Source organism: Ambystoma mexicanum, chromosome 11, assembly GCF_040938575.1.
Source record: "Ambystoma mexicanum isolate Mex_15411 chromosome 11, UKY_AmexF1_1, whole genome shotgun sequence".
NCBI classification, from domain to species: domain Eukaryota; kingdom Metazoa; phylum Chordata; class Amphibia; order Caudata; family Ambystomatidae; genus Ambystoma; species Ambystoma mexicanum.
This window is the reverse complement of record NC_090934.1, coordinates 1017658248-1017685357: the sequence shown is the minus strand read 5'-3', so window position 1 is coordinate 1017685357 and position 27110 is coordinate 1017658248. Positions and strand designations below refer to the sequence as shown.

Below are 27110 nucleotides of genomic sequence, written 5' to 3'. Positions count from 1 at the left end.
CCCCAGTCCCAACAGTTTCGACATCAGCGTAGCCCCAGGTCTTTTCCAGGCCTAGCAACACCCCTGTGCTGGACTCCAGGGAGGCACTGCCCAGACTTTCCCACAACACTGCAACAACTCCACCTGCGACTTACTCCACGTCGTCCCCGCCGCTGCCAGCCTGTTAAAACGTTGACACTGTTATTTCTGTCACTCGTCTGCTTGTCTGTTAAGGTCCTATCAACAATTCCTAGTTCTGAGGTGGCCCCTGGAATGCTTGTTTCAGAGTTCCCGCTGGTCTCTCCAAGCCTCTCCCAACATGTTTATGTAACCTTTTCCTACACTAGATCCCTCCACCGACATCTTTTGGCAGGTAGTCAAGATGCGACAGTCTGAGAGGGACTAGGAGCCGGCCTACGCACATGGGGCGAGGAGGGTGCCTTCTACGTCTAAGCCCTTGCCATGGTCGTCGCACAGCCCTCATTGGCCATTCTAAGCAGAGATCGGAGCACATGGATGGCCAGTGCGTGGTGCTTGGCAATGGTGGTCAGTGGAGGAGTTCAGTACACATTGGCAAACATTGTGTGGCACTGATGCAGAGTGGGACCAGCCTGGCAGCCCACTGAACAGGTCTGAGGAGCTTGAAGGCACATGGCAGGTTGGACGTCCGTTGGAAAATAATGTGAGGAAATGAGATCACGTGACACTCTGAAGAGCTTGGACGAAATGGACAGAGCATGAGAGGAGCTTAGGTGGCATGGGAAGATGGTGTGTGCAACCCAGGCATGTGGCCAGGCGGTTACTAGAGGGTGTGTGTGACAAGTTAGTTGGGGAGGTGTGGTGTTCACATGGTGTTAGTGTGTGCAGGCGAAAGAGGGGGGAACTAGCTGGTGTTCACCTGTAATGTGCGCGTGGTGCAACAATGTGTGTAGTAAAAAGTGGAAAGTAGAAGGGTGAGTGGGTTAGTAAAGGATGCAATCAAGCTGCCGCGTATCCTTTATTCTCTAAAGCTTAGTGACATTAGTCGTTGGCAATAACACAAAGCCTGCATGTAACAGTGATGCTGTATTTTGGAGTCACAAGGCTACCTCTCTTCCATTTTATTTGGGAAGAAATGGTGGGCGTCATTCAAAATGGCTTCCAAAAAGGAAATGGGAGCAAGTAGCTGCTGATGACAGGGTTCTGAGACTGCTGTATGCCCAAACAGAATAACAAGTATGTGTTTCAAAATGTGTCTTTCAAATTAATCCAGAAATGTAATTGATGAGTGGAGTATTGTTCCAAACCTAAGACGATACATTATATGATATGATAGGTTATTTATAACATGCTTAATACCCAGAGGTTTCCAAGCGGGGACCCGGGGATCGAACCTATGGTGCTTCGTGTGTCTTGCTTCCAAGGCGAGCACGTTGCCGCTGAGCTATCCTCCCTGAGAACCCCCATGTAATTGGGACGATAGCAGAAGGGAAATGTAGACCCGTTGGATTTAAGGCACATACATTAAAAGACCCATAAGGAGTCTTATCAGCTCGCTAGTTAACTTCTGCCTTGGGTTCACAATAGCAGGTGTGTGTGTGTGTGTGTGAGTGGCTCTAATAAGCTTGAACCATCTTCTTCAACGCCCTTTGCAGTGCATGCTCTGTGTCTGTGAAGGAGCAGCGGTTGGAATAGAGGCTCCTTCTAATCGCTTCTTCCCGTTCCCAGATCCCGTTCTGATGTCACTCAAAGAAGGTTACAAGAAGGACGTGAAGGTGATTTTTAAGGCACCCATTAAAGAAAAGAAGCGCGTTGTGGTGAATGGAATCGATTTACTAGAAAATGTCCCACCTAGGACAGAAAATGAGGTGAGCAAAAGCCGTTGCACCCGCTTTTTGATTTCCACACATTTGATCTCTTGTCAGATTGGCACCAAACAGTGGCCCACATTCACAATTTATCAACTTTCAAAAACTGTTTAACTTGTTCCGTGGGATACATTTTTGTGACAGTAGCTGGCAAATTGTGCATTTCACAGAATATTGGGTCAGTAGCATTGATCAACATTGGCGGCATAGTTGGCCAAGCCCTCACACTGGCCCACCGTTGGCCTGTCCTTCGGCAATTGCAGTACTGTCCTATTGGCCAGTCCGAACCCGATTGAAAGAGCCTTGGTAATGACAGGAAAGAGAGGTTGTGTTAAGAATAAAGGCATGGGGCTGCATTCCAAACACTGCACACAGTGCTGTGTGCAGTGCAAGCTGTGCAGAATGGCGTTACAGAAAGGGATGTGTTACTCCCTTCTGCCATACCAAATGAGTAGGCTCTCCCCTAACGCACGTGCATTGGTAATAGTGAGATCCATGGTTGGCATGGCGGCACGTTGCCCACGTTGCCATTGGGGATCATGCAGTGAAGCACTAGCCACCCAAAATGGGCATGCAGTGCCCGGTGGCATTTTGTTATGGTGGCTTAGCAGACCTTTTGGGCCTGTTGGGATGTAGAGGGGCCTTTACTCTGGGAGGAAAGCTTGGACCTCTAGTCCCTAAAGAGGGGGTGGAAGAGCTTGAAGTGACGATTGCACCTTCACCCAAAGTCATACCACCATGGCACGCAGGCAGATGCTGGTTAGATTCCCGGGGGCATTTAGACATTTGTGCTTGCTCGGTCTGTCAAAGGTCTGAGGGTACCTACCACGATGGGGGCAATCAATGCCAGCACACAGCCTGGTGAGGTCTTTAGAGAAACTTTCGACTGGACCAGACTCGGCTCTGAGATGTGGTAGGCACTGTGCTGTGCGGCTGTAGTGCCGAGTACCCCACCATTCCAGTAGTTCTTCCCACACTAGTGCAAGAATTCCATGCGCTAGTGAATTGGAGCATGCACCAGGGGGTAGCCCCACAACAATTCAGCAATGCATGTTTTTTGTCGTACTGTCAATCATGATGGTGTTCATCCGGGGGGAGCAGTTCTGTAAGCATATGCAGTTATACTTCATTTTATTTTTGCTCTTTCCAGGATAACACTTTAGTTGTTGGGACTAGACCTAACCAAGGTATTAGCCCAGCCTAACAGTAGCACAATACGGAGACGTTGTAGGAGGTTCTGTGAAAGATTAGAAATTAGCTCGAAGAATTGGTGGAAGAGAAGTGGTTGACGTTTTGGATGTGCTTAAGCTGCAGAGGGACATCTGGCAGACCAGGTAGTGCTTAGCAGTCGGCCAGTCTCTGTCCACCAATGTCAAATGTTCCATTTGTCAATACTCACATTATGTTAATGGCCAGCCTAAAAGTTACATTAAAAAAAATATGGAGAGAGAGAGAGAGAGAGAGAGAGAGGTCAACGCAGGTTTGGGCAGTTTGGCAGAATGAAAGTAAGGATTATTTCTGGGATGAATGATTGTGTACACATTGCCACCCGTGGTGGAATGGATAGACACTGTAAGGTCCAATAAGTAGCCAAGCCTGCTGTTCTCTGCCCTCCTTCTCTTTGGTGTAGTGTCTACCTGCAAGTATATCATGGGTGGAGTTGACAAGATTGGCCTATACTACCAAGCCTAATCCATGTATGTCTTTATACATTGTGACGAATCTGGTAAATTCGTCCCATCTTCTGAGGGAGTAGCCACCCCCGTTGATGCTAGGCAGATGAGCCCGCTAAGCAAGACCCTCCCTAGGGGGTCTCAGAAAGCAGGACCTCACTGGGAGGGACCCCCTCTAGGGGACAAGGACTCCCTATCCCATAAGGAACTCCCTATAAAGAACACCCTGTCAGCATATATGGGAGTGGAAGAGATGGATGCCCTCTCTGTGTGGCATTCAAAACATAATGACATTGCCTCTATATCTTTGCCTCAAGGTAAGGAATCACGTTGGGCTTAGCAGCTGGTGAAGAACAACATGCCACTTTGAAGGGCAGCGATGTTAATAGAGACGAAGAAGCTCAAATGGAGGAAGAGGAGTCCTACGCCGAGGCAAATGTCTGACGAGCATACGCCCTGGAGTGGTAGCGTGGAACAGCAGAGCGGATCAAGAGAGATGCCAAACATGGCGATACTGCCGTGAAGGAGACTGGGGATTGAAGAACCACCTTACCTGGTGGCGTGACCATGTTGAAGCCGTGGTGGGCCCTGAAATGAACACCAAGACCAGAACAGAGATCGGAGGAGCGAAATCTGCGTTAGGAGTAAAAGGACTGACGACGCTGCCAAGACGGGAATCCAAGAAGCGAACGCGAGGAAAGAGCAATAACTCCACATGCACCCCTATCCCGATGGAGCACCCCTGACATCCAAGAAGGTACCAGGGCCGCCCAGTAAGGAGGGAGAAAAACAAAACACAACACGAGTCCAAAAAGCCAGAGTTATGAATATTGTCAGAAGCCAATAATCGGACCACAAAAATGAAGACAGAGAAAAACCCAGGTGGGTCTGGAGAGCTCTGGGAAAACAAGGAACTTTATACAACTGATATGAAAGAGGAGCTGGAGGGTTCAATGCGTCTGGTCAAGACTCCCACATAGGAGAGGAAAGGTGAGGAAAGAAAAGGGCCAAATTGGTGGACATGGAGGAAGGAAATCCTCTCTCCCCATAAAAGACGAGAGACATTATGTTTATGCAGAGACGTCCACATTTCTATGAGGAGTGTAATGAAAGACTTAAGGAGTTGGCTTTGGTGAATGGTAAGAATATTTCTTTAGTGAACTGTGGACACTGCCCTGGGAGTGATCCCAATCACATTGGCTGGATAAAGCCTGAACTGAGAGACCAGGGTTCTGGACTAATTGTCTGTTTTATTAAAGTGATAGGCAGATATTGGATAGGTTTTGGAATGAGGACCATCATTTCTTACATTGACAATAGACAAGTACCTTTAGTTTTAGTTCATTGGTAGGGAAATCCCTCTGAGCAGTAGGGACAGCTGGGTATTTTTCTTTTAGTTAAATAAAGCACCCGGAATCTGACATCCCTCAGTTCGCTTCCTACTTCTGATTCGCCACAACACTTAATGGCCTTTAAATAACCTCAATCCTCAAATCCCTAAAATGTAATTGGGAGGCTTGTGTGATGGCGGCTAGAATCAGAATCATGTGTGCTGGCTTTGTTTTTACACTCTTCCTCCCTGCATCTCTGTCTGAAAGTTCAACTTTATGGATCCAGGTATGACCATCGGAGGAGGTTTTTACCTTGAACAGTCACTGCATGAGCGCGGGCAACGGACCTCTCTCCTTAAGTAACTGAAAGATCCCTAGACTGAGGGATCTTAGACCTAAATCACATTAGTACTCATTGGTTGACCTCCTTACTCACAGACCTCTAAGAGGTTAGTGCCTGCTGGACAGCCTCAGTAGTCCAAGAGAATCCATCACTGTGGGTTGTTTTGACATAAATGAAAATAGGTCTTTGATTGAGTCAATTAGTCTTTGAAGCTTTAATTTACTCATCACAAAGATATTTACAGTGATCCCCATCAAGTGAGTATTCATGAATTTGGGGTCAAATGGTATTGAGATTAACCAATGAGTATTCATGTCATAGTGGTATATACCTACTACAGTTACCCAATGATCACGTACGCCATAGATGTCAAGGTTATTGAGTCTAGGCACCTTTGACGATGACACCCATTTGATAGCCATTGTCTGTGTAGACTAATGTTTTGGCTTAGCAAGCATTGACTTCTTTGTTGGTCATCAAATTAATAGTTATTAGTCTGAATTTAATTGGTATTTGGCTTCTGATCTGGAGAGAGAAAGCTCTAGATTTAACCAGTCACTGACCTTTGACCCCAATTACTACAATCTGCCGTTAAAGAATGCTCAATGATGGAATGTTTAAATTAGTTTTTCATAAGCAACCGATTGGCCATCATGGCCCTATGTATTCAATTTATGAGTAACTGATAACTGATTATGGGACCTTCTGGAAATTCATGTTGCCCTAGGTTGAGCGAGGTGTGGTAAAAATGGCAAGTTGACAGGATGGAGATCCACGGAGCTCCTCCTGTTTGAGTTCTGAAAACTCGTAACCTCACTCCACAAATCCCTTAGACACACTTCTTGTTGGGTTCACACTCTGTGGAGATCACTACGAGGTTGGTCGTGGAGAGCTGGGAGCATGGACACTGTTGGTTTGCCAAAAAATGACAAGGGAGCAATTCTAGATGTTGCATGACTGGCGTGAGGAGGGCTGTGGGGGTGGAGAGGTGGTGGTTTGGCAAGCCCCCTAGTGCGCTTGTGCCAGAGCTGAAGTCCAGGCGCATGGAGCCATGGGAGTTTAGGCTGTGGGCAGGATGTGAAGGCCTGGTGTGCTGTGTCTTCCATTTTGGGATTATCCACTGACTTTTTGTCCTACAAGTCATCTTGCACCACTAATTACGCTGGCGCAGCTGCTGGGTGTAGAAAACACCAAAGCGAACACAAGTCCTGCGGCTTCAGCAAATATGCATTTTGCTGATCCAAGACCAGTAACGCTTGTGACCTGGCAAGACCAGTAAGACGATAGTGAATTAATTAATTAATTGTTTTCCAAGTACAGTTTATTGCCCCTATTCAAATATGTCTGTAATACCTGCTTGGCAAGTTTCCCAGCTTCTGATACAGGAGGACTGCTTGTTCATTTATTGGGGCCCATTGATATTGACCTAGAAATTGAGTGTTTTTCTTTTCCTAAATTGGCGTAGCTATGGAGAACAACACTTTTTTTTTAATCCATACATTTTGTTGGATTAGCTAATACTGTTGCTGACGCGCACACTGGTTTTTCCTGTTCCTGTCCCCATTAGAATTGAATTACACATTTTGCCAAGCAAGTTGCTGTATCGCCTCTTTTAAAATGGTTGGCTCCACATATGATGATTGTGATTTGAAAGTCTGCTGGGTTGCATCCAGAGAACTAAGTGAGCTCTTGAAAGACGACTATACACATTTCATTATCCATTGGTGTAAAGCTAGAGAGGGCTATGGTCCAATTCCAGCTCCAGCACTAGAGCAAATGCTGTGATCCTGGGTAAATCATTGTACTTACACTTGCTAGAGGGGGCTATGGTCCAATTCCAGCTCCAGCACTAGAGCAAATGCTGTGATCCTGGGTAAATCATTTTACTTACACTTGCTAGAGGGGGCTATGGTCCAATTCCAGCTCCAGCACTAGAGCAAATTGTGATCCTGGGTAAATCATTTTACTTACACTTGCCTTATTGTCTGTAGTAGTCCATGCGGTTGTGCACCAAACAAAAAATCCTCCATTGTAGATAGTTTAATTGTTCTATATACTGAAATAATATTGATTGAATGTATACATGTATCACATTCTCCCACAAACTAGACCGCCTCAAGGTGCTGCTGTGACCATAATTAAGCAAAAGAAAATCGGATAGAGAACATTTTTTAATGACTAATGTGGAATAACTGGTCTGAAATAGGGAACTTGTGAGCTTTTTCAAAATCGTAGGACCCAGAGCTAGAAGTGGTTCTCCCACTGAGTGGCGCTGAGTTGTAGGGGCCGCATCAAACCACATACTGGTCCTTTCAGTGACCTAGGCCAACACCACTTTTGAGTCACACCCACTCTTTGCTACAACGCCTAATAAAGTGTAGATTGCACTCTGTCGTGGCACATACATTCAATATGTATGGATACTTTAATTAAGTACATACTTTCTGCGTTTCAGATTGAACGATAGTGGTTGACGCACCCTCTATTTTTGTTTATGCCCTCGTATGTGTGGGCCACTTGTCTGAAGTCACCCCAGCTGGTGAACAGGCAGATGCATTGGGAGGTGGGGTCAAATAGAGTGGCCCACTTTGCCAATGCAGGCATGTGCCTGGCTCTGGCCTGGACCTCATGAGGTCTACGTCTGTGGAGGTCTTGAGCTTGGCCTGTCCTTGCTGCACATGTGCACCCTACTCCATTATTGATAGTCAAGAAGTAGCAGAGCGGAGAAGCACCTTCACAGAAACATGCACCCCAACCTCGTTTAGATGAAAAGATATTGATTAAAAACTGGCCTGACCATAAGCAACAATTATAGGAAAAGATATGGGGAATGCAGTAATGGAATAATGAAGGGCTGTTGACAAAGCTGTACTGGATGGCTTGTAAAAACGGCTTAATCTAAGATGGGCGTCTGCAATCTGCAGCTCTCCTAGTGTTTTGCCTTCTACTCCCATAATCCATCAGCATTACTATGCCGGCTAAGGCTGATGGGAGTTTTACCCCAAAACATCTTGGACAGCCAAAGGTTGCAGGCCCCTCAAAATGACAGATAAGTGAGTGTGAATTAAGAGTGGAAACTAGGTATCAGTGATGTGAACAGTAAAACCTGTCCAAACCTTGACTAGAGGCAGTGCTCCGGGTAAGATTTGGAAGTGGGAGTATTTTACTCCCTGTTTTCTAAAGTTGGGGGTAAAATTATTTTTTAGGGAGTAAAAATGTAAGTCCGATTCCCGAAGGACGTATTTTATAAGCGAGTAAAGATAGGTTTTAACTGGAAAAACAAATGTTTTTGTCATAATTATTTCTTTGCACCTAGTTATGCATGCACATTAAAGGGTACATGTTTACTTCTTCCGATCAGGCAGGAACAATAGTATTTCTTCCTAACTACGTGCCCTACTAGCCCAAACATATCCATAGAGCTGTGTGGGTGAAATGAGGGTGACAAGGTTCTACGTATCGGTTTCCTATTTTTTTGGGGGTGGGGAGGGGTATTTTTACTACCCATTTTAATTTTTGGGGAGTATTTGCCTATTTTTAGGGAGTACAAGTGGCCGATACACCCCTTATCTGTAGGGCTGACTAGAGGAAACTCGTTTTTAATAAAATTCTGCTTTTCAAGAAGAGCGTCTCTCATGGCTTGCTTCTACGGCTACCTGCTGCCTCTACAGTTGAGGCACCTTTGTGAGGACTGTAGTGTAGGCCCCTAGCGTTGTCCATCTGGCTGCGATGCTGAGATGAGGGATGTGCTTAGCATCGTTAAGCATCTTGAGGACAATTTAAGGGCGTCTATTCGGTTCATGAGTTTTATTTTTCTCAATCTGTATGAAGCATTCTGCAAACCGAATCTGTGATTTTCTCCCACTGAAGGTCAGTTGAACATGAGGTCCTCCGTTGGCATAGGGCGAGTGTCATGAAGGCCCGATGGGCATCAAAGGCATTGAAACCGGAGCAGATGCTTCTTGCCTGCAGGATCTCCTCCTGCAGATGAACTATCTGGACATTCGATCTTGACAGGAGATGATCCTCCGTCAAACGGAAAGACATGTCTTCCAAGCGTATATCCTTAATGTGCTGAGGATTGGCCAGCGCATGACTAGAGGACAAAGCAAAAGGGAGAAAGGGAGGAAAAGCAGAAACATTAACCATTCACTACAAAACGTGGGAAGGCTCTTTGGCGAACCAGGAGGAGGACTTGGACAACAATTGGTTATGGTATATTAGTGTTTATTCAAAATAAAAGGAATATGCCTAACTGGCCCCATCACTATGAAGGAAATTCACTGCCTTCTAAAACAAAAACTAAGGGTGCTCGTCGTAGTCCAAAATATGGAGTCCAAATTCCTAAGTTCCTAACTTGCCCTTCCACTTTAGAAAAACCTATCTAAAAAGAAAAGGAGGGTTGCAGAACAACCTTGGCATGCGTTTCTGCCTGGTCCGGTTCTTGGAGTACTACTCTGTCTCAAAGTTAAATTAGGATACCCCTACATATCATCCAGTCCTGGTATATCGTTTATCATTTGAAAGGTGAGTATTGGTATACAGTTCTTACCCCCCCTCTCTGGGAACTAAAGGGCAATTCCCCTTGTTTTATCTAATTTGCTGTTTACCACTGGTTACATTCCTTCAGGATTCATCAACTTTTGCCAGTAGTATAAAATCCCTCCAGGATTACTTTTGCTGGTATTCTCTTTTATCCCACCTACTCTGGCACTGGGACGTCTCGAAGTCCTCTGACTATGTGGCGGGTTTATTTCTCAATTCAAACACTTGGACACATGTATTGGCTTCCCCAGCCAGGATACATATCACACATATTCCTTTAACTCCCTGGTCCACAAGACGTGTGTCCATATAAATCCTGCACTTTCTGATACTGAACACTGCTTCCCCAGACTTCATAGGTAGATCCCTCGTTTCTTTCAATCTCTTTGCAAGGCGCTGCATACCCATTCAATGCTGTCTGGCTTTCACTCTCACAGTGACTTCTCCGCCATGACAAGCGATATTTGCAACAATCTAATTCCAGGTTACCTGGATCTTGGGCTAATTTTGGTTGGCCTTTGTCTCATACCGAGAATGATTTTGGCAGTCTGACATCACAGCATTTTGTCTTCACTGGCGTCCTCACGGCAGGAGCGCTCACCTCCCTGTTCATGCTCGTCCGACCTTGTCCTGCGCACTCTGTGTGGAGCTCTGGCTCCTTGTTTGTTTCTGGTTTTGATGTCTGTTGCTGGGCGCCCCACCCACCACTGACTTCTAGTGGTCGCGTCACCAGACAGGACGGGCTGCTTCCAGTCTACGCTCCCCTCCTGTTCCGAGCCTCCTGCTTGGTCAGCGTACCCACTCACATCATATCCTCCAGCTTGCGGGCTTTGTTCCCGCTCGCTCCACGTCTGTGTGTAGCTCTGCCCCTCCAGGATGTGTTTCCAGAGGCTCACCTCTGCGTACCGTGGATTCTCCTCCCTGCGTAGGAGTCGCACACTGCTTCAGTATTTATTCTGTGCACATACGTCAGCATTACCTAAAGCCAATAGGGAGGAAGAAGGATTTTTGGTACTTCCAGTAAAAAAAAGTGAACACTCTGTGTGATCCAATCGTCATTGGTCGAGGAGTCCTGGTCTCTGAGAGGGGAGTCCCTCCCAGTGAGGTTCCACCTGCCCAGAACCCTAGGGATGGTCTTGCAGAGTGGGCTCACCTCCATAGCCTTACGGGGGGTGGCTCCCCACTATGGAGAAGGGACGAATGTCCAGGTTCGTCACAGCTCTCCGAGCACTAAACTAAGATGGGCCATTGATAGCCTACCAGCAACAATTCTAGCCAGCCCCTAGAAGCTAGAATATTGGTGTTTAAAAAGGGACAAGAAGTTACACCAGTCATGAATATATACAGCACTGCAAAAGAGACCTCAGGAAACCGATCAGAAACTAAATCTCCAACCCACAGGGCTAATATGATAGCAGTGATTAGCCACATTCGGAATACTTAATTCATTAAGAGGGAAGCAACAGTACTAATGATCGGAGTATAGTAATAACCATCAAGTGACTAGCTCTAGTGCAGCTTAACAGTCCTAAAGTTCATGTACAAATCTGAGGATCTAGAAAATCAAAACCGAAGACACAAAGTAAGACTCAAGGGTGTGTATGAATGTTCATTTAAGAAACATATTGAATCCTGTGGCCAAGGCTTGTTCCGCATAATCCTGATGGGGGAATCAACCATAAGGTGAAACCAAGTACATAATCGGACAGCCTGCCTATGACAATACAAGACCCTTTTGGGAAGTGCACCTCTCTCCGGATCTCTGCTCAAATAAACTATCTTAGCTCAGCAAAGCAAATCGTGCAAGGTGATGGCAAACGAGAACAATCTGCGGAGAGCAAGCACAAGGGGCAAATGAATTTGGGGGGCGGGAGGGCGAATCCTAAAAAAAAGTATACTTGTCAATGTGTTAAGTGTTTTTATCTACATAGTGTAACAGTGGTTATTGATGTAAAGCAATCAAACGTTATATGTATTTCTATGAAATTCCAATTGGAACCTTCCTTTTTCAGCTCCTTTGAAATGCAGAGAAGTAGTGACTGAGGCAGGTTGATCTATTGATCAAGGATTAATAATCACAAGATTCTATTTTCTGACTTTGAATCTCAATTGTTTGTGATCTCAATTTGATGAGTAATCCATACATGTACACGTTTTTGTAAAAAGAACAAAGATTCCACACTGCGCATGTGATCACTTGAGAAATAACTCTGTCCCCTTCTGACCATATCGCCCCTTTTCTTTTGTAGCTTCTTAGAATGTTTTTCCGGCAGCAGGATGAGATCCGACGGCTAAAGGAAGACCTCAACCAGAAAGACGTCCGAGTTCGACAGCTGGAACTTGAGCTGAAAAACCTGCGGAACTGCCCCAAAAAATAACTGTCACCTTGGGCCTTCTGTAAATAAAAAGTCTGCTTTCGCCAATTTAATTTAACTTTATACGCTGACCCCAGAATAGGAGCAGAAACAAGTCACTTTGCCGAGCATCAATCTATTCACTGGACGGAATGTTCTGACTGACCTTTCGTGTCACTCGGAAGAACCATCAAGCGCTTGTGTTCTGTTGCGTGAGGGAGACATTGTATGTTCTGTGACATCTGGGTGCATATCTCGAAGCGCAGGAAAATAAACGCCTTTTCGGATCAAGATGCTATGGATCCAGTTGAAGCCATATTGGGCATGTGCCAGCGAAACCATGACATGTAATAACCGCTGCAGAGATGGAACCACTGTGTGCTTTGGACAGTCCAACACAGGCTTAAAAAAAAACCTTGTAAACTCATTCATTGTATGTTTGTTCCATAATGAATGCATCTATGTAGACGAACGGGTGTATTGGGAAATTTGGACATTTCCCGCAGACCGGTGGGCTCTGCAACATTAGTAGGGGGGTGACAGAGGAAGTCCCATGTCAGGGCCAACATGGCTTGTCTGCCCAAACCCTACCAGCATTTCAGCAGCACTGGCTTTCTTACAATAGTCTCTATCCTGTATGCTGTCCATCTTGCCTTCTCTTGCCCTCTGCAGCCACTCTTCCTGCGTTGTCTTTTCTTCTCTTTTTCCCTCCTCTTTGGTTGCCTGGTGCCCTCTTTTCCAGGGGATTTATCTTATCCACGCCCCTTGATACTCACAGATGATGCAGGTGGGTTGTGGATGGGGAGAACTGCAGCATTTCCACCCTCCTCACAGGCACACTCGCAACCTTTTTATAAAGACATGTAATATTTATGGCACGCTGTAAGTATGAAAGTACTAGAGCAGGGCGTGTCCGATGCTTGTCCTATGCAAAGTGAGTACCGTTGTACGCCGCTTAATAATGGGAATTCGAACACACTCAGTCCATCTGCCATTATTCTAAGCAGGCTAAGCAGGTTGTTTGACAAGGTGCAAAGTGTTTGGCAAAGAACTAAACAAAGTGTGAACGTATCAGTGTCAGCCCTTTTTATTTTTTTATTTTAACAAAATTAAAATTCTAAAAAGTAACAAGTATTCATCTTCTTTGTTTCTGGCATTCATTGTGTTGCTGGTCCTATCAAGCATCAGGTGTGGCCAAGGACTTAACAGCTGGATACTGGTCCTTCTTCAGGTGTTTCTGGATAGGTACGTTCGCCCATCTTGTGCTTGGCTCGAATGGCAGGGCCCACAAGCTCTTCTCCTCCGAGTGACCAGTTACCCACCAGGGTTCAGATTACTAAACCAGTTCCCCCTTTGCAAATGGCGTACTCTGCTGTTGGCCCCAGAGGGTGCACATTGCTATTACACATGGGACATTGTGGTCTCCCTATACTACGAAAGCTCGAAGACTCTGTTGTGGTGGTAGTGCATTCACAAGAGTGCACGGTTCCATGTGTTAAAATCGCTGCAAAAATGGCTGTGGACACAAAATATCGCAGCAAAAAGGCAGTGGTTTTGCCGCTGCAATCCATGTAAAGGATGCATGGGACACCCCCACAACCCTCGGACCCATTATACTATTTAAGGGGAGGGAGGGACACCCCCGCTCCCCTTAAATGGTATAATGGGGTACACCTTTATTTTTTGGAAAACATTTTTATTTTTTGTACATGCGACATTTTTGCCGTGATTTTATCACTGCATTGCGCATGCACTCCCTCTTAGATGTGCCCATCTTGCAAATTAGGCAATCCCATTTGCAATAAAGATCCCTGAAGGTGCACACTGGCAGTCCACCAGCCAGGAGATGGCGGCTGTTTTGTGCACTCCCTGGTAGTAATTCTTTAAGGGGCCATGCGGGTTCCTATAGGGCAAGGGTCTGCAACATGTGGCCCTCTAGATGTTTTGGACCACAAAAAGTGGGCTTCCTCACCATTGACTATGCTGGCTAGTGATGATGGCAATTGTAGTCCAAAACCTTTGGCTCTCCAAAGGTTGCAGAGCACTGCTGTAGGCCCTTAGAAGACTCTCTTCATGGGAAGTGTCCTCAGACCGCAGTGCCCCCATCATGGTGGTCCAGGACACTATAAAGAGAGGCTACAGCCTACTTGCCAAAACACTGTAAGTGCAGCGAGGCCTTTGCTGATAGTAATTGGCCACGCACACCCTGAACCCAGATTGTTGAGCGGGGCTTGAGGGCAGCCCGTGAAGATAACGCCCTCTACAATGTCCCCACAAGCATCTGTGTCAATGTGCTTGCAATCCCCCTTTCTAATGGCCATTGTGCAGAAGGACCCTTGTCTTAGCTAATGCAGTGCAGGCCACTGGGGTGAGCGAGTTGCAGCTCCTTTGTGTATACACTCGACGTCGCTAGGGCCTTTGCTAATCCCGCCCACCCTAGGTGATATACACTCCATTGGTTACATGTCTTTGCTTCACATTTTTTCCATCGGAGGGAAGTACCATGGAATTTTTTCCAATGAAAAAATGTGCATCGAATGCATTGGTTTTCTTTTTTGGGGGGGGTCTCCCCCAAATCCCCCGTTTTTAACACGTAAAAACACACCCCAAACAAAATGAACCCTTTACCACACAAAAATATGCAAAAATATGCATTCGATGCACATTTTTTCGTTGGAAAAAAATTTGATGGAAAAACCCTTGATGGAAAGTCTGCATCACCATTTTGCTGGGATCAGAGAGCCTGCAACCCTAATTGTGAATGGCATTTTTTCTGTTTCGAACAACAACAAAAAAAGGTGGGAAAAGACCCATGGTATCTGCTGCAATTTCTGTTGGACTAGTGTTTCCCCTGGATTTCTCACCAAACTAAATACATAACGGTGTAAAAAAGCTGTAGAAATACACATAGCAAAACCAGTGTTTTCAATGTTTACATGTGACTGCTAAAAGTTGGAAGGCAACTGTGATTTTTCAAAAGTAGAAAGTAACTGGGATTCTTTGGAAAAAGCAAACAAAGATTTGTAAAAAAATAATTTGGGACCAACAATTGAAATATTGATAAAGAATAACCAATGTTCAATGATAGCCGATTAATTGGATTTTCTATTTAAATAACGACAAAATAGCGAAGCTTTAAAAATACTGAGGTCGGAAAAATTAACACAAAATGTTAGATGAAAAATGAAGTTCAAATGATATAAGAAAATAATTGTGTAAAGAATAGAAAAGTAAGCACATTCTATTTTAAAATGATCATTTTTTGTCTGATTACAAAGTAGTGCCTTCTGGGATAAAACAATTAATACTCTGACTTTAATTAGGACTTGAAGTATTTGAAGCTGGAGTGCACATCTGTTTTGGTGTTTAATAATATCAAGCAGCTGTTTGATCAGGTGACATAGGCCATCCTCCAAAGGACCCATGGAGAACAGGACTGAGCAACGCATTTATTAGGTAGCGGGAGACATAACAGGCGTTTCCAAGGGCACATCATGATCATTCAGCTCAGAGTTACTAAACAAAGCTGGTACCCTTTGCCACTGGGTATGAGCAGGGAGCACAGCCATTACTGTGCTGTGGTGAAACTCTGCCTCTCCTCATTACTCTTACTTGTGCCTAACCTGATGTAGACCCACACAGGGCACTCTCGTGTTAGCCAATGTGTTGAACTCAGAAGGATCCTGAAGGTAGGCTGTGTACGGCCCTTGGAGCTACTGGGAGGTTTAACTGTGATGCGACTCTAGAACTACTGAAAAGTGGCCAGGGTGTTGCACTCGGGAGGGAGGGTCATGGGGGTAGCGTGTCTCTCAATCAGGGAGGAACTTTGAACGGAGGTAGGGTTGGCACTTGGGTGAATTCCTGAGGGTGGGCAATGTGTTGCACTTGCATAGATTTGAGGGTGGTGTGACGAATCTGACGATGTAATCCCTACACTTGTGAATTATAAAGCTCTGTGGTTATTTATGTTTCCAAAATCCCCTTGATGGTATGTAAAGAAGTCTGGAAAGCTCTGTGGTTTTATTTATTCCCTGTCCCCTTTCTCCTAGTATTTGTTTGACAAAGTACAATAAGAGTGTACTAGACTGTTCATCTTGGAATGATAACCTATCAGAAAAGACTGTACATGGTTTTTCTAGGTTTTGATCATGAAATTTGCTCATTAATAGAAGTGTAGCATTCTGTTTATAATTGAAATATGTACTGGAAGTGAAGATCAGAAAGGAACATTTTAAGATTTTAAAAACAGCAATTTGTCGTTTCTTTTGCAAATGCTTTTACAAAAAAGTGATGTGTGTTTCTCTGGTTACAGAGCTCTCAGCACAGGCTGGGGTAGCTCCAGTAAAAACACACCTGGCAACAGGCCTCTCACCAACATAGAAAGAGAGAGTGTGTCTGTCGATCCGACAGACGCAGAGAGCACAATATCAGCGTAAGCTATTTATTTGATTTTATTTTATTTATTTGCATTTTTAAAGTGCTCACACAGCCCGGGGACATCGAGGCGCTGTTACAGGAATATGTCTCTTAGTTGCATATTAATAACCCGCTTAAGACCCAGAGGTTTCTAAGCATGGACCCGGGGATCGAACCTGTGTTGCTTCGTGTCGTCTTGTTGCTGCAGAGCTATCCTCCCGGGACGCTGTGCCAGTTATAGCAAGATAATTAAATAATGCACTTTGAACCTTCTTCATTTAAGAGTCTGGGAGAGTACAGACATTTTATGATTATACTATTGTCTGCATTTCTGAACTGTAGACCATAGATCTTCATGCAGTGGCTCCTGCAGCCTCGCCTCCCCCCGCCTCTTATCCCCTCACACCCTTGCTACCTTTTCTTCCACAAATCAGGGTCTGGCTCAATGTTTCCTCCAATTGTGTTTGGCATTGTGTGGCAATAGAATGTTTGGGTGCAGGCTGCTTTTCAGTCATGTGTGCAACAAAGTGATGCAAGGGCGAAGGAGACCAGGACCTACTATGCCAGCCAGCACAGCGTGGCAGGCTCTACTTGCAAAGCGGGTTTACCAATTGCCAAGCCAACACAATATCAGTATTAGAGCCTGAGCCATGCATTTTCGTGCTATGCACCTAGTGTCTGGAAAAAGTTACCAATGCAGTATTTCCATCCTGCACTTCAGGAAGGACATGAAGACCCTACTGTAGGGAACTCATGGTGGCAACATTAAAGACAGACACAAGAGATCACAGTTCAAGGGTGTTTATTGAACTTTATAATGGGTGAGATAAATGCCTAATCTAAACCTAATCCAAGATGGGAGCAAGCTACAACCATCAAATAATAAGGCAGTCCTAGTGGCGTCTTGTCAAATGAAAAAGGGCCTCTACTAAAAAACCTATTGCCAATCCTTACTACCAAATTACAAAAAAGGGTTGGATAATGTTCACCAGAAAAGACATGTGTTCATCAAAATGAAAGGTCAGGATGGTAAGGCTGGGTCTCCCCCACCTTTGAAGCACGGGACAAGGCAGGACTCTCGAGCACAGCATACTCCATAGCCTCGTCTGCACAATGTTCACAGTTGAGTTCAACGATATCAAAAACCTTCCGAGGCTAAGTCTCCTTCTTGAAAAAGTCTCTTGCCTTAGAATGCCTGTGATGTTTCACAAAGACAAACAAATGTTCTTTGAGTCATCTTGCACCTTGGGCAATTGTTATTTGCTCGGATTTCACAATGACAAACAAACAAAGGTTCTTTTGGCGATTGCTCTTCACCCCTGGGATCTCCCTTTGCCGGGCTCAGATCCTCCTTACAAAAATGGGCCTCTCTCGGTCTGGTTTAATACAGCCTTTGCTCAACACAGTTCATGTATTCCTAATACAGTTCATGTATTGTCCGTTTTATCAGAAAGCGTGGTTTCTTTCTCTTTAGCTTTCTTTCGGCATCCCTCTGTCGGGTTCACACTTGACAATTATCACAGTTCTCAATCTTAGTGGAAAGCAGGTTTCCCTTCCCCTAGCTTTCCTCTAGCAATGGGTCAGAGACTTTCGATTGTATAAGGGATTTGATGTGACCCTTATAGGACCACTCTGACGCTTCACACCACCCTTTCCTAGGGCCTTCGGGTTGTTGTAGTTTTCAAACAAAACAGGTCCTGGTCAGAGCCTTTCGAATGAGCACCAACATGGCGCCAGACCCCTCTGCACCTGGACCTCAACTGGGCTTTTTTTAAAGTTCAAGCATACACACAAGTCCTTTCTTCTTGCATTCAAAATGTTGCTACTTGCAACCTTGGGCTTAACTGTTTGGTTTGATATCAGCTTCCTCCGACTCACTGGCTGTGCTAAACCCATTGGCTTCTATGTTCTCTGGAGTCAAGGATAGTACCACGGTAGCCAGCTTGCCTCTCTGCCTACGTTATCAAAGTGGGAGGTCCCTGTGTACCATCGACCTCTGTTGCTCCACACACCAGCTGTAACTCCCAGTCTTACGATTTCCCTTCTGGAGGCTTTGCGGATCTGAGTTGAAAAGGGCAAGGGCAAGTCCCCCTTCATTGTCCTTCCAGGTCTCACTGCTTTTCTTCCTTTTGTACTGCCGGTTTGGTGTAGCTGTCGGCCTTGCCCGAAGTGTGCTTTCGTGCTCTGCCTTTTATCCCTGTGGGGAAGGTAAAGGGTAGTCAGGTGTGTGTGATTATTGTCAATTGCCTGTCTCCCTGACCCGTGTGTTGGGACATGTCAGGTAAACGGCTCCGGTGTTAGTCCGTTGTCTGTTACAGTGTAAGAAAGTGTTCGTGCGGGAAAAGGGGGCGGGGTAGAGCTTCTAAATATCCTACAGGGTAGGATGGGGAAAAGGTGCTACAGGGAAGGGGATACTGCATCTCAACCCTCAGTGTCCCACTTCCGAAGACCCCTCGCCCAGGTGATCCTTCCCCACTTGTCCACCCCCAGGAACCGGATCCAATAGCGATGGCTGTGTCCTGGCCACCTGGATGACAGATCTCAGGGGACCAGCAGGTTAGACACCTTCAGGTTTCTCACACTACTCCTGAAAGAACATCTTTCAAATTGCACCATTCAACTGTATTTCTCCACCTCTGGACCCCCCTCCCCCAGCCTCACTGATCTAGTTCCTTTACCTACCAAATCTTCACCCTAGTTGTAACCAACTAGGCGAGTCCTCCCATATGTGAAAAACTCTGTTTCTTCAGAGCTAGCTTTGTGCATTATCAATTCCATATAATATTCTGTGATCACTGATAACATTGCCAGAGAGACATCCATTGTCATCACCAGCCTTTGATACTCGAGATGAGGGCATCATGGGTGGTTACCTTATAAGAAGTTGTCAAGCATGAGTTAGTCAAGACGGGTGATAAATAGCATTGCGGGCAATATGTGAACACTATGAAATCAAGACAGCAGCTTTTTTTTTAACAAGTACTATAAACTCAGTCTCTTAAATGACCGCAATGTATTCCTTTCTATTCCTCTCCTGCTGCCACATATGTTCCTAATTCTTAAATAGTCTAACAAAACAGGCGCTGGTCAGCATTCAAAAATGGTTTATGCATTTTGGTGCTGTGCTGTGACCTTTTGCCTCATTTTCCTGTGAGTAGAAAATGTAGGTCCATTTATTATATATTTTTACCAGTGCGAGCTGAGGATGTGTGTCAAGTGCCTACATTGCAGTCTGGGCGCATATCCCAGCATAACCACTTAAGTGTGTGACCTTGGCACATCACTTTCTTGTGCTGAGCTTTGCATGCCAAAACTGCAAGTCTGTGTAAATCATTGAGTTTGCAGTGTGTGCTTTTGGGGACAAAAGGCCTCAATCGTAGACTGCGGAATGCCTCCAGGAATAATAATACTGTGAGAACAGGGATCGAAATTAAGATTTGATAAGCAGGAGCTAAAAGCAGGTCCTGGGTATCCAGCATTAACCAGTGACCAGGCGCTAGGACTGGGGACCCAGGAGCTAGTACACAGTGCTATGCAAGATACACCCATATCACTTTGTGCATTATTCAGCCCTGTCATGCTTTAAATGTCATATAGATGTGTCCTAATGTTTATTTAGTGATTGTTCTGAAAGCACAGAGTTAAGTTTCCATAGGTTTCTGTGTTCAGCATCAGTTGGCCCAGGAGCCAAAGGTAACCTCTGGCAGCCTTTGCTGTAAAGCTAACTAGGCTCTTCTAGGCTATAAGAAGGAGCTACATAGCTCGCAGCTCCCCTCAATTTCGAACCCCTTGACCATATGCATATCAGTCCTTTGTAATTGCCAATGCTTTTAATGTAACTTCCCATGATGCCATAGAATATCAAAGACTGATTTCACGCCCTTTGGCTGTAAAATGAGATCCTCTTCTCTACTGTCACTTTGCAGGGATGTCAATACTTATGCAAATTAGATCACTCTACACCCCCACCACATGTCTTCCTGCACACAAGGCCGTACAGATCCTAGAACAGACCTGCACACTGTGGTACGGCATCTTTGCAAGCTTACTCCAAAAGGAGTAGTCCGCACAGGCACACCCAGTGTAAGGTTTCATCACACACAGAAATGGCACAACATGGGCAGCATCAGTGACTTATTCACTCATACACACAACAGACTGAGCACTGAGAGCGGTAACATCAGCACGTTTAGCCTTGGCATCTAATCACAGGGTTTGGTGGCCAGCTTGTCACTGCAAATGTCCACTCCCAGACAGCCATCATGAGCAAAACACTCAGGACTTGGTCTACCATGATCTGCGTGATCTGCCCGCGGCTGCATTTCCCGCCACGGAAATGTTTGCATGGGAAATGCAGGAACACAAAATGCTCGTACATTTCCCATGCGAAGTTGCAGGGGTTTCCCCCGCAACCCCTGCTCACTATGCTGTCTAGTACAGTGAGCGGGATGTTGCGGGGACACCCCCGCATCCCCTATCTTTTTATTTTTTCTGTTCTGTTGGGAGAGCTCGGGGGTGTTGCCCGCAACCCCTGCTCCCCACAGCCTTTTTTTTTTTATACCGACCCCACCAAAACACCTAAACACATACCACGAAATGTTCGAACTTTTGGTAGTTAGAACTTTTTGTGGTGTGTGTTTTAGGTCTTTTGGTGGGGTCAGTCATTTTTATTCAGACATTTCGTCCTATGCCGTCTACCTTAGACACGAGATATGAGAGATTCACACATTACGTTGTTTCCTACATACATTTTGAAGCTTAACCTTCTGTAACCGTTGAAGATGGACCAATGCCTGGTAATGACCATCCACACCTCGCATTGGTATATCCCCATCCCACTGGCTCAGTCCTCCTTGTTTGCTTCGAGGTGATTTTACAGACAATCATTTCTGGGGCTACTGCACTGCATGTTAAGCCACCACAAAATCCCCATTTGCCATCTGTCAACGCATGGGGGAAACCCCCACCAATCTAATGCTTATTGCTGACCGTGGATGTATAGATTTGTTGCACGCTGTACCACCACTCTGCAAAGCACTCAAGGGATCCAGGTAAAACAAGTCTGCACTTGATGTATTGCGTGGCTAGAATCGTCCCTAGTCCCTTCTCCCTTAGTGCCTGTTGACACTCAGACTGCGCTATTAAATATCTTTACTTTCAATAAAATGTAAATGATGCACCGTACGTTGATCCGAAATGCTCGCTGGAGGAGTTCTGTTACTGCCATCGTTCTTGCAACTAAAGATAAAACACAAACCATGTAGGCCCTTATTCACATAGCGTTTTCCAATGGAGTTTTGCCATTATAAACCCGTTCTGTGAATTCGGCCCTTATTATTGAGAAATAGTCACAGGGTCCCACCGCGGGCCAAGAATGCAAAGCTCCCATGCGTCTGCAGATGCCTAGCGATCAGAGCAGGGGCTATGCATGTATGTGACAGTCCAGGCAACGTGTACAAATGCTTAATTTGTAAAAAAAAGAAAAATAGGTGCCAGGGCCGAAATATTTTCTACCACTCTTGTGACTCTGTGGGTGGGCAGGTCCCAAGTGCCACCACCGATAGCTGCCCCACACAGTGTCGCCATTTTTGGGGTTACACTAATGCTTGCACCTGCTCATTGTGGTTGATGGATGCCCGGACGATCACCACTTCATAATTGAAGTGAGTCGGAGAAGTGGCAGGGCTGAGGTTATCACTCGAAACCGAATAGTTTCCCCTTCAAAATACATTAAGCGCTGCTTTGCCTGGTGCCTGGAATTATTCAGGCATGTCTTGTTTATGCTTTAAAAGGATCCTTTAAATGAATGTTGCTGTCACCTTTTTTGATTTAGTGCAGGTAGAGCACAGCTGAGAAAGTGCAACAAAATCCCTGCCCTTCCTGCACTGGACAGACAGACTTTCAGCTGGTGCTTTTCTGTGGTGTGGAGGGGTGAGCTGCTGACACAACACTCTCAATATTGTGAATGTATATCCAGTCTCCCCTGTATTTTGCAGTTGAAAACCATTGAGCTGGTACATAGTTTAAGACGTCACTTTTGAAAAATGATATATTCTTAATGCATGTATTGATTTGCTGATGGCCTGTATGAGAAATTTGAAAGTTCCAGTCGCACCAATTCCCAACCCAAATAATATAATTAAGTGGATTAATATAGCTGTTGCTGTGATCAGTGTGTTCCAAACCCCGAGTAAAATAGCCCAGGGGGTAGTATACATGCAGCAAAGTGTTAAACCTGCAGGGTAAGGTTCTAAAGCAAGTAAGATGGCTCAGTGGGAAGTGTTCCTGTGGCAGAGATGTACCTGTAATATTGAAACGTAGGTTGCAATTCTTTCCCCCAACTGTCTCACGTTCCCAAAAGGAGTCCCTTTGAATTGAGTAAAAGTGATATGTTATGATATGGCATTTATAACGCGCCTATACACCATTGTTTCAAGGTGCAAAGTGACAGATGTTACTAAAGAACATGGATATCTTACCAGAATGTTCCAGTCTGTGGCAACAGAAATACTGCTCCCAACATTAGAGAGCTACAAAAGAGGGATATTTGTGTAATAAAGAGGAGATACAAGTTTACAATTTAGTAACATTGGACTAAATGGATGTACAAGTGAAACAAATAAGTAAAATAAACATGCCAATTAAATATCTGTAAATCAGCACTGCCCCTCCCCTATAGGTTCAGACGGGAGGACTCGGCATTTCCTATATATATTTTTGTCTAGTGTCTTTAACTTTGACACAAAGCACCACAAACATTCCCCACCCAAAAATAAAATAGTATCTATTCATGAAAAGACATTTATTCAACTACCTCATCCACACTCAGTACCACAAATAGAAAGCATGTTTCTAGCATCCCACAGGTTTGTATTCAGTAGCACTTCAGCAGGGTGCTAATTGATGTAATCCCTCCTTTTGTGTTTCAGTGCCTTGCTGGAGCCAGAATGCTAAGTACAGGCAGAGCCAAAAGGAGCATTTGAAAGTCAGAGTAGACACATCCCAGTCACCCCTCACTGTGATTACATACATGCATACTATAGTTATAGGCTAGTCCTATTTACTCAGCCTTACCCAACACGTGACACCCATGAATCCACATAAATACAAACACTGCTATTATTGAACATTTCTTTTCTGGTAATGGTTTACACAAACATCTTCAATCGACAACAAAGAAAAGAAATGCAACAAAGAACAGAAATACATATTGTAAAGTGTGTTTTTAATTTACAAAGTGTTTTTCTTGGATACATAACTTTATTTATTGAAAAGCCAACTATTTGACTCCGGCCGAATACTTGGCCAACTATTCGGCATTCGGCTGAATACCTAAATCTACTCTTTGGTACACCCCTACATAGCAGTAACCTTCATTACTCCTGGTCTTCGTTGTCCTAGTACTTAGAGGTAAATCCTCGAAAGGTAGCCCAATTTACAGGGGTACCCTTTAATTATACGGGTACGCCTAATCACGTTCACACCAGAGTAAATGCACCCCTGTGGGAAATTAAGGCCAAGAGTCTTATCTTGCAAGGATAACACATTTAATCTTTACAGAAATGAGGATGGGGCGCAAATAACTTTGCTCCCTGAATGTCCTTCTGTTCCTAGCTCCTCTAGACTAGAGTAAGTCAGGAGTTTATATACTCTTAACTTGGTCACTGGATATGGGGATGGCTCCATCCAAAACTGTCTTTCTTCCATACAAGGGGTTCTGCAAAGTCTTCCTTTCTTCATGGTCGGTGATTTAGGCCATGTTACATATTGCTAGCCTATGCAAGAATACACTGTAGCTCCTGTTTTTCGTCATTTTGCTACATTATAAACATTTATATATACAAAACCTTTTCCTGCCATTCTCTCCATATTTCATTCATTCAACTGATATTTTTATCTGATCTTATATTCTCCTCAAAACCTTGTTTTCATATTTCTGCATGTCGTTCATTGAGCATGTACAATCCCCTTTTAGCGTACATGGGTTTTTGACAGACAGCAAACAGCTGCTGAGTTATGTGCTGGCCTGCCAGAGCTAGCGAACACCACAGCAATGCCTGTAGTCCATTTTTAGCACAGGCTGCATTCTTTCCGGGAAGGGGAGTATTTCTGACTCATACCGTGCTAAGAACTGCATAGGTTTTAACATTTACACATTTATTCAGCTAATAGTTATTTACACCTTATATTTTAATACTAACTATCTTCATTTAGTGCCCACCCATGTCTGTGTATGATTATATTTGCATTAAAAAGGCTTTCTCAGTGCTCTAGTGCTTAGAAACAGTCAAAAGAAGTATTGCCTAATTCTAAAGTGCTTGGGAACGAAGGAGGGCGTTGGCTCCTTCCCACCATACTCACCCTGCATACAGGGGACGCACAAGCTCCCAAAAAGTTTTCTTTTTAAACAAAACTACAAACATGGCTGACTCCCCGGGACTCCATGTTTGACAATCAAGAGTACTATATCACAAAAACCATTTGACAAAGGACGCATTGCAAGGATTATGAAAGAGGAACCCTTTGAGTAATGAAGATTATAGTTCAGTAATAAGATAATTACACCCTCATTGGTCTTCCTCATCGCAGTCTTTACTCTTTGAGGCTATAACAAGCACTGCCTGAATCTTCACCACATCTGAGATAGTTATGAGGCATTTATACTGCACCAAGTCACCACCGTAGTAGTGGAGTGCCTAGATTGTATGTCCGTTGCAGTATTGTGCCCAAGGAGAGGGTTATCTAGACCTTGGTATGTGAAATGGGAAAGAGGGAATATGTACCACAGAAAAAAAGCATAGGATGAATGCAGCGTGGGTGGGGAATATTTTGTGATTGCATGGGTGCATGTTGGTGCTGTTTTGGTGGACCATAGTTACATACTGCAAAAAAGAAATGCCTTGAAGTGTGTGGGATCAATTGCAATGTGTTTCAAGGCAGATTTGGAGACTGTCAAATTAGGGTACAATGTAATGTTTCGATGCATGATGGGCCTAAGATGTGCCCTGGCAAAGCCTTGATGCTTGGAGGCTTATTTGCTGGGGCATAAATGGACATACTGCAGGGTGAACCCCAGAATATTAATGCTTTGCCTGCAGAACCTGATGGCAATTGTGTCCTTGGCAAGAATAAGCTGTGTAAAAGGTGAAGGTTTGTGGATAAGAAAGGATAGGGTGGGGATTAGCCCGGTCTGATATTGACAGCCCGGCACCTTGAAAGTGAGGTGTTATTGTTGGGCATTTATTCTGTGTTCTTGTCCTGATAAAATGTATTTTAAAATCCTAAAGGTCTCTAGTTGCCATGCAGTTCTGTCCCCACTGATCATTCTTGCCCACCATGTACCCTCGTCTGTCGTTGAAGATTGTCTTAGTAGATGTTTCATGTAAGGGAGCCTGATGTCCACCGTGCCTGTACAGGATAGTAGTAGATGGCGAATAGTCTCCTTTTCCTTGCTACAAAATCTAGAAATGTTGGTCAGCGAAAGACCTCTCATATGACGTATTTCATTAGTGTCAAGGAGATTTAGTCTAGCTCTCATTATGATGTTTCGTGCTGGTCGCCTAGGGAACTTTTTTATGTAGTTCTGTAGCGAGTTCAGTTTGTTCCATAACGGGGGTAGGTGAAGTCAGTTTACTGCTGGTTGCTGTAGTTAGAGTGCAAATCCAGTCCAACTCTTTTTTTTTTTTTTTGATTGCCCTTGTGGGATTGAACTTTAGGTTGTCTTCCGGGCATTGTACACTTTTTATTAGCGCTAAAGTTTCATCTCTCCATAGTTTCAACATTTAGGAGTTTAATGCGTGAGTTTCTTTGATGACCAAGCCATGGAGGAAAGTACAATTCAGAAGGACACATTTCCTGTACAGCAAGAGTGTGTAACACTCAACAGTACCTTGAAGGGAGAGTAAGCTTAGTTTGCTTCGAATCAGTGGGACAGGAGTTGAGTTTGGTAAGCCAAAAACCGTTCTCCAAAAGTAAGCCTCCAGTTTAGGCCAGATCATTTTGGGTAGGTAAGGCATGGCCTCAGAACCGTAGGTCACAGTAGGGACAACCTTTTGATTTGTAAAAATGTATTACTGGGATAGTAGAAAATCGTCCAGATTTTCTATCAATGGCCTTTCCTTTTGCCACCAAGCTTCTAATCTTCATTCGGAGCGCTTCTTGCATGGTGAGTTCTTTTTTTTTTGAGTTGTCTAGAACCACGCCCAAGTATTTGAACCTTTTGACTTTATCGATGGCAATCTTGTTCAGAGACCAGTTGAGTTTTTCCAGCTTCTTGTTCGATCGTTCCAAAACCATTATGTAAGTTGGCGAGTTTGCGCTGTAAGCCTATGGGGGTCTGGTCCAGTAAAATAAGATTGTCTGCGTAGAATAGCCTACTGATGTTTGTTGGGCTAATTTCAGCAGAAACGATCTGATGGCCTCCTCTGTGTATTGGTAATCCCCCGTATAGGCTAGGAAAAGGGCTGGGGCCAAAGGGCACCCCTGTTTAACTCCTCTTTTTGTCTCAATAGGGGCAGATAGCCATCAGCGCTGATTTAGACCGACTTTGATGTTAGTGTCTGTGTGTAAGGCTTTGATAGGATTAAGGATGTCGTTAGGACAGTCCCAGGCTTCCAGTTTTC

General features: G+C 44.7%; 1 protein-coding gene across 1 annotated transcript in view; it reads left to right on the top strand.

Moving 5' to 3' along the window:
* CORO2B (coronin 2B) overlaps positions 1-13208 on the top strand; it is a 425059-nt gene extending 411851 nt beyond the window's left edge. The window contains exons 11-12 of the mRNA XM_069624239.1: positions 1687-1826; positions 11968-13208. Coding sequence (XP_069480340.1) covers positions 1687-1826; positions 11968-12096 — 269 coding nt within the window. The 3' untranslated portion in view covers positions 12097-13208. The remainder of the gene's footprint in view (positions 1-1686; positions 1827-11967) is intronic.
* Positions 13209-27110: the final 13902 nt, after the last annotated feature.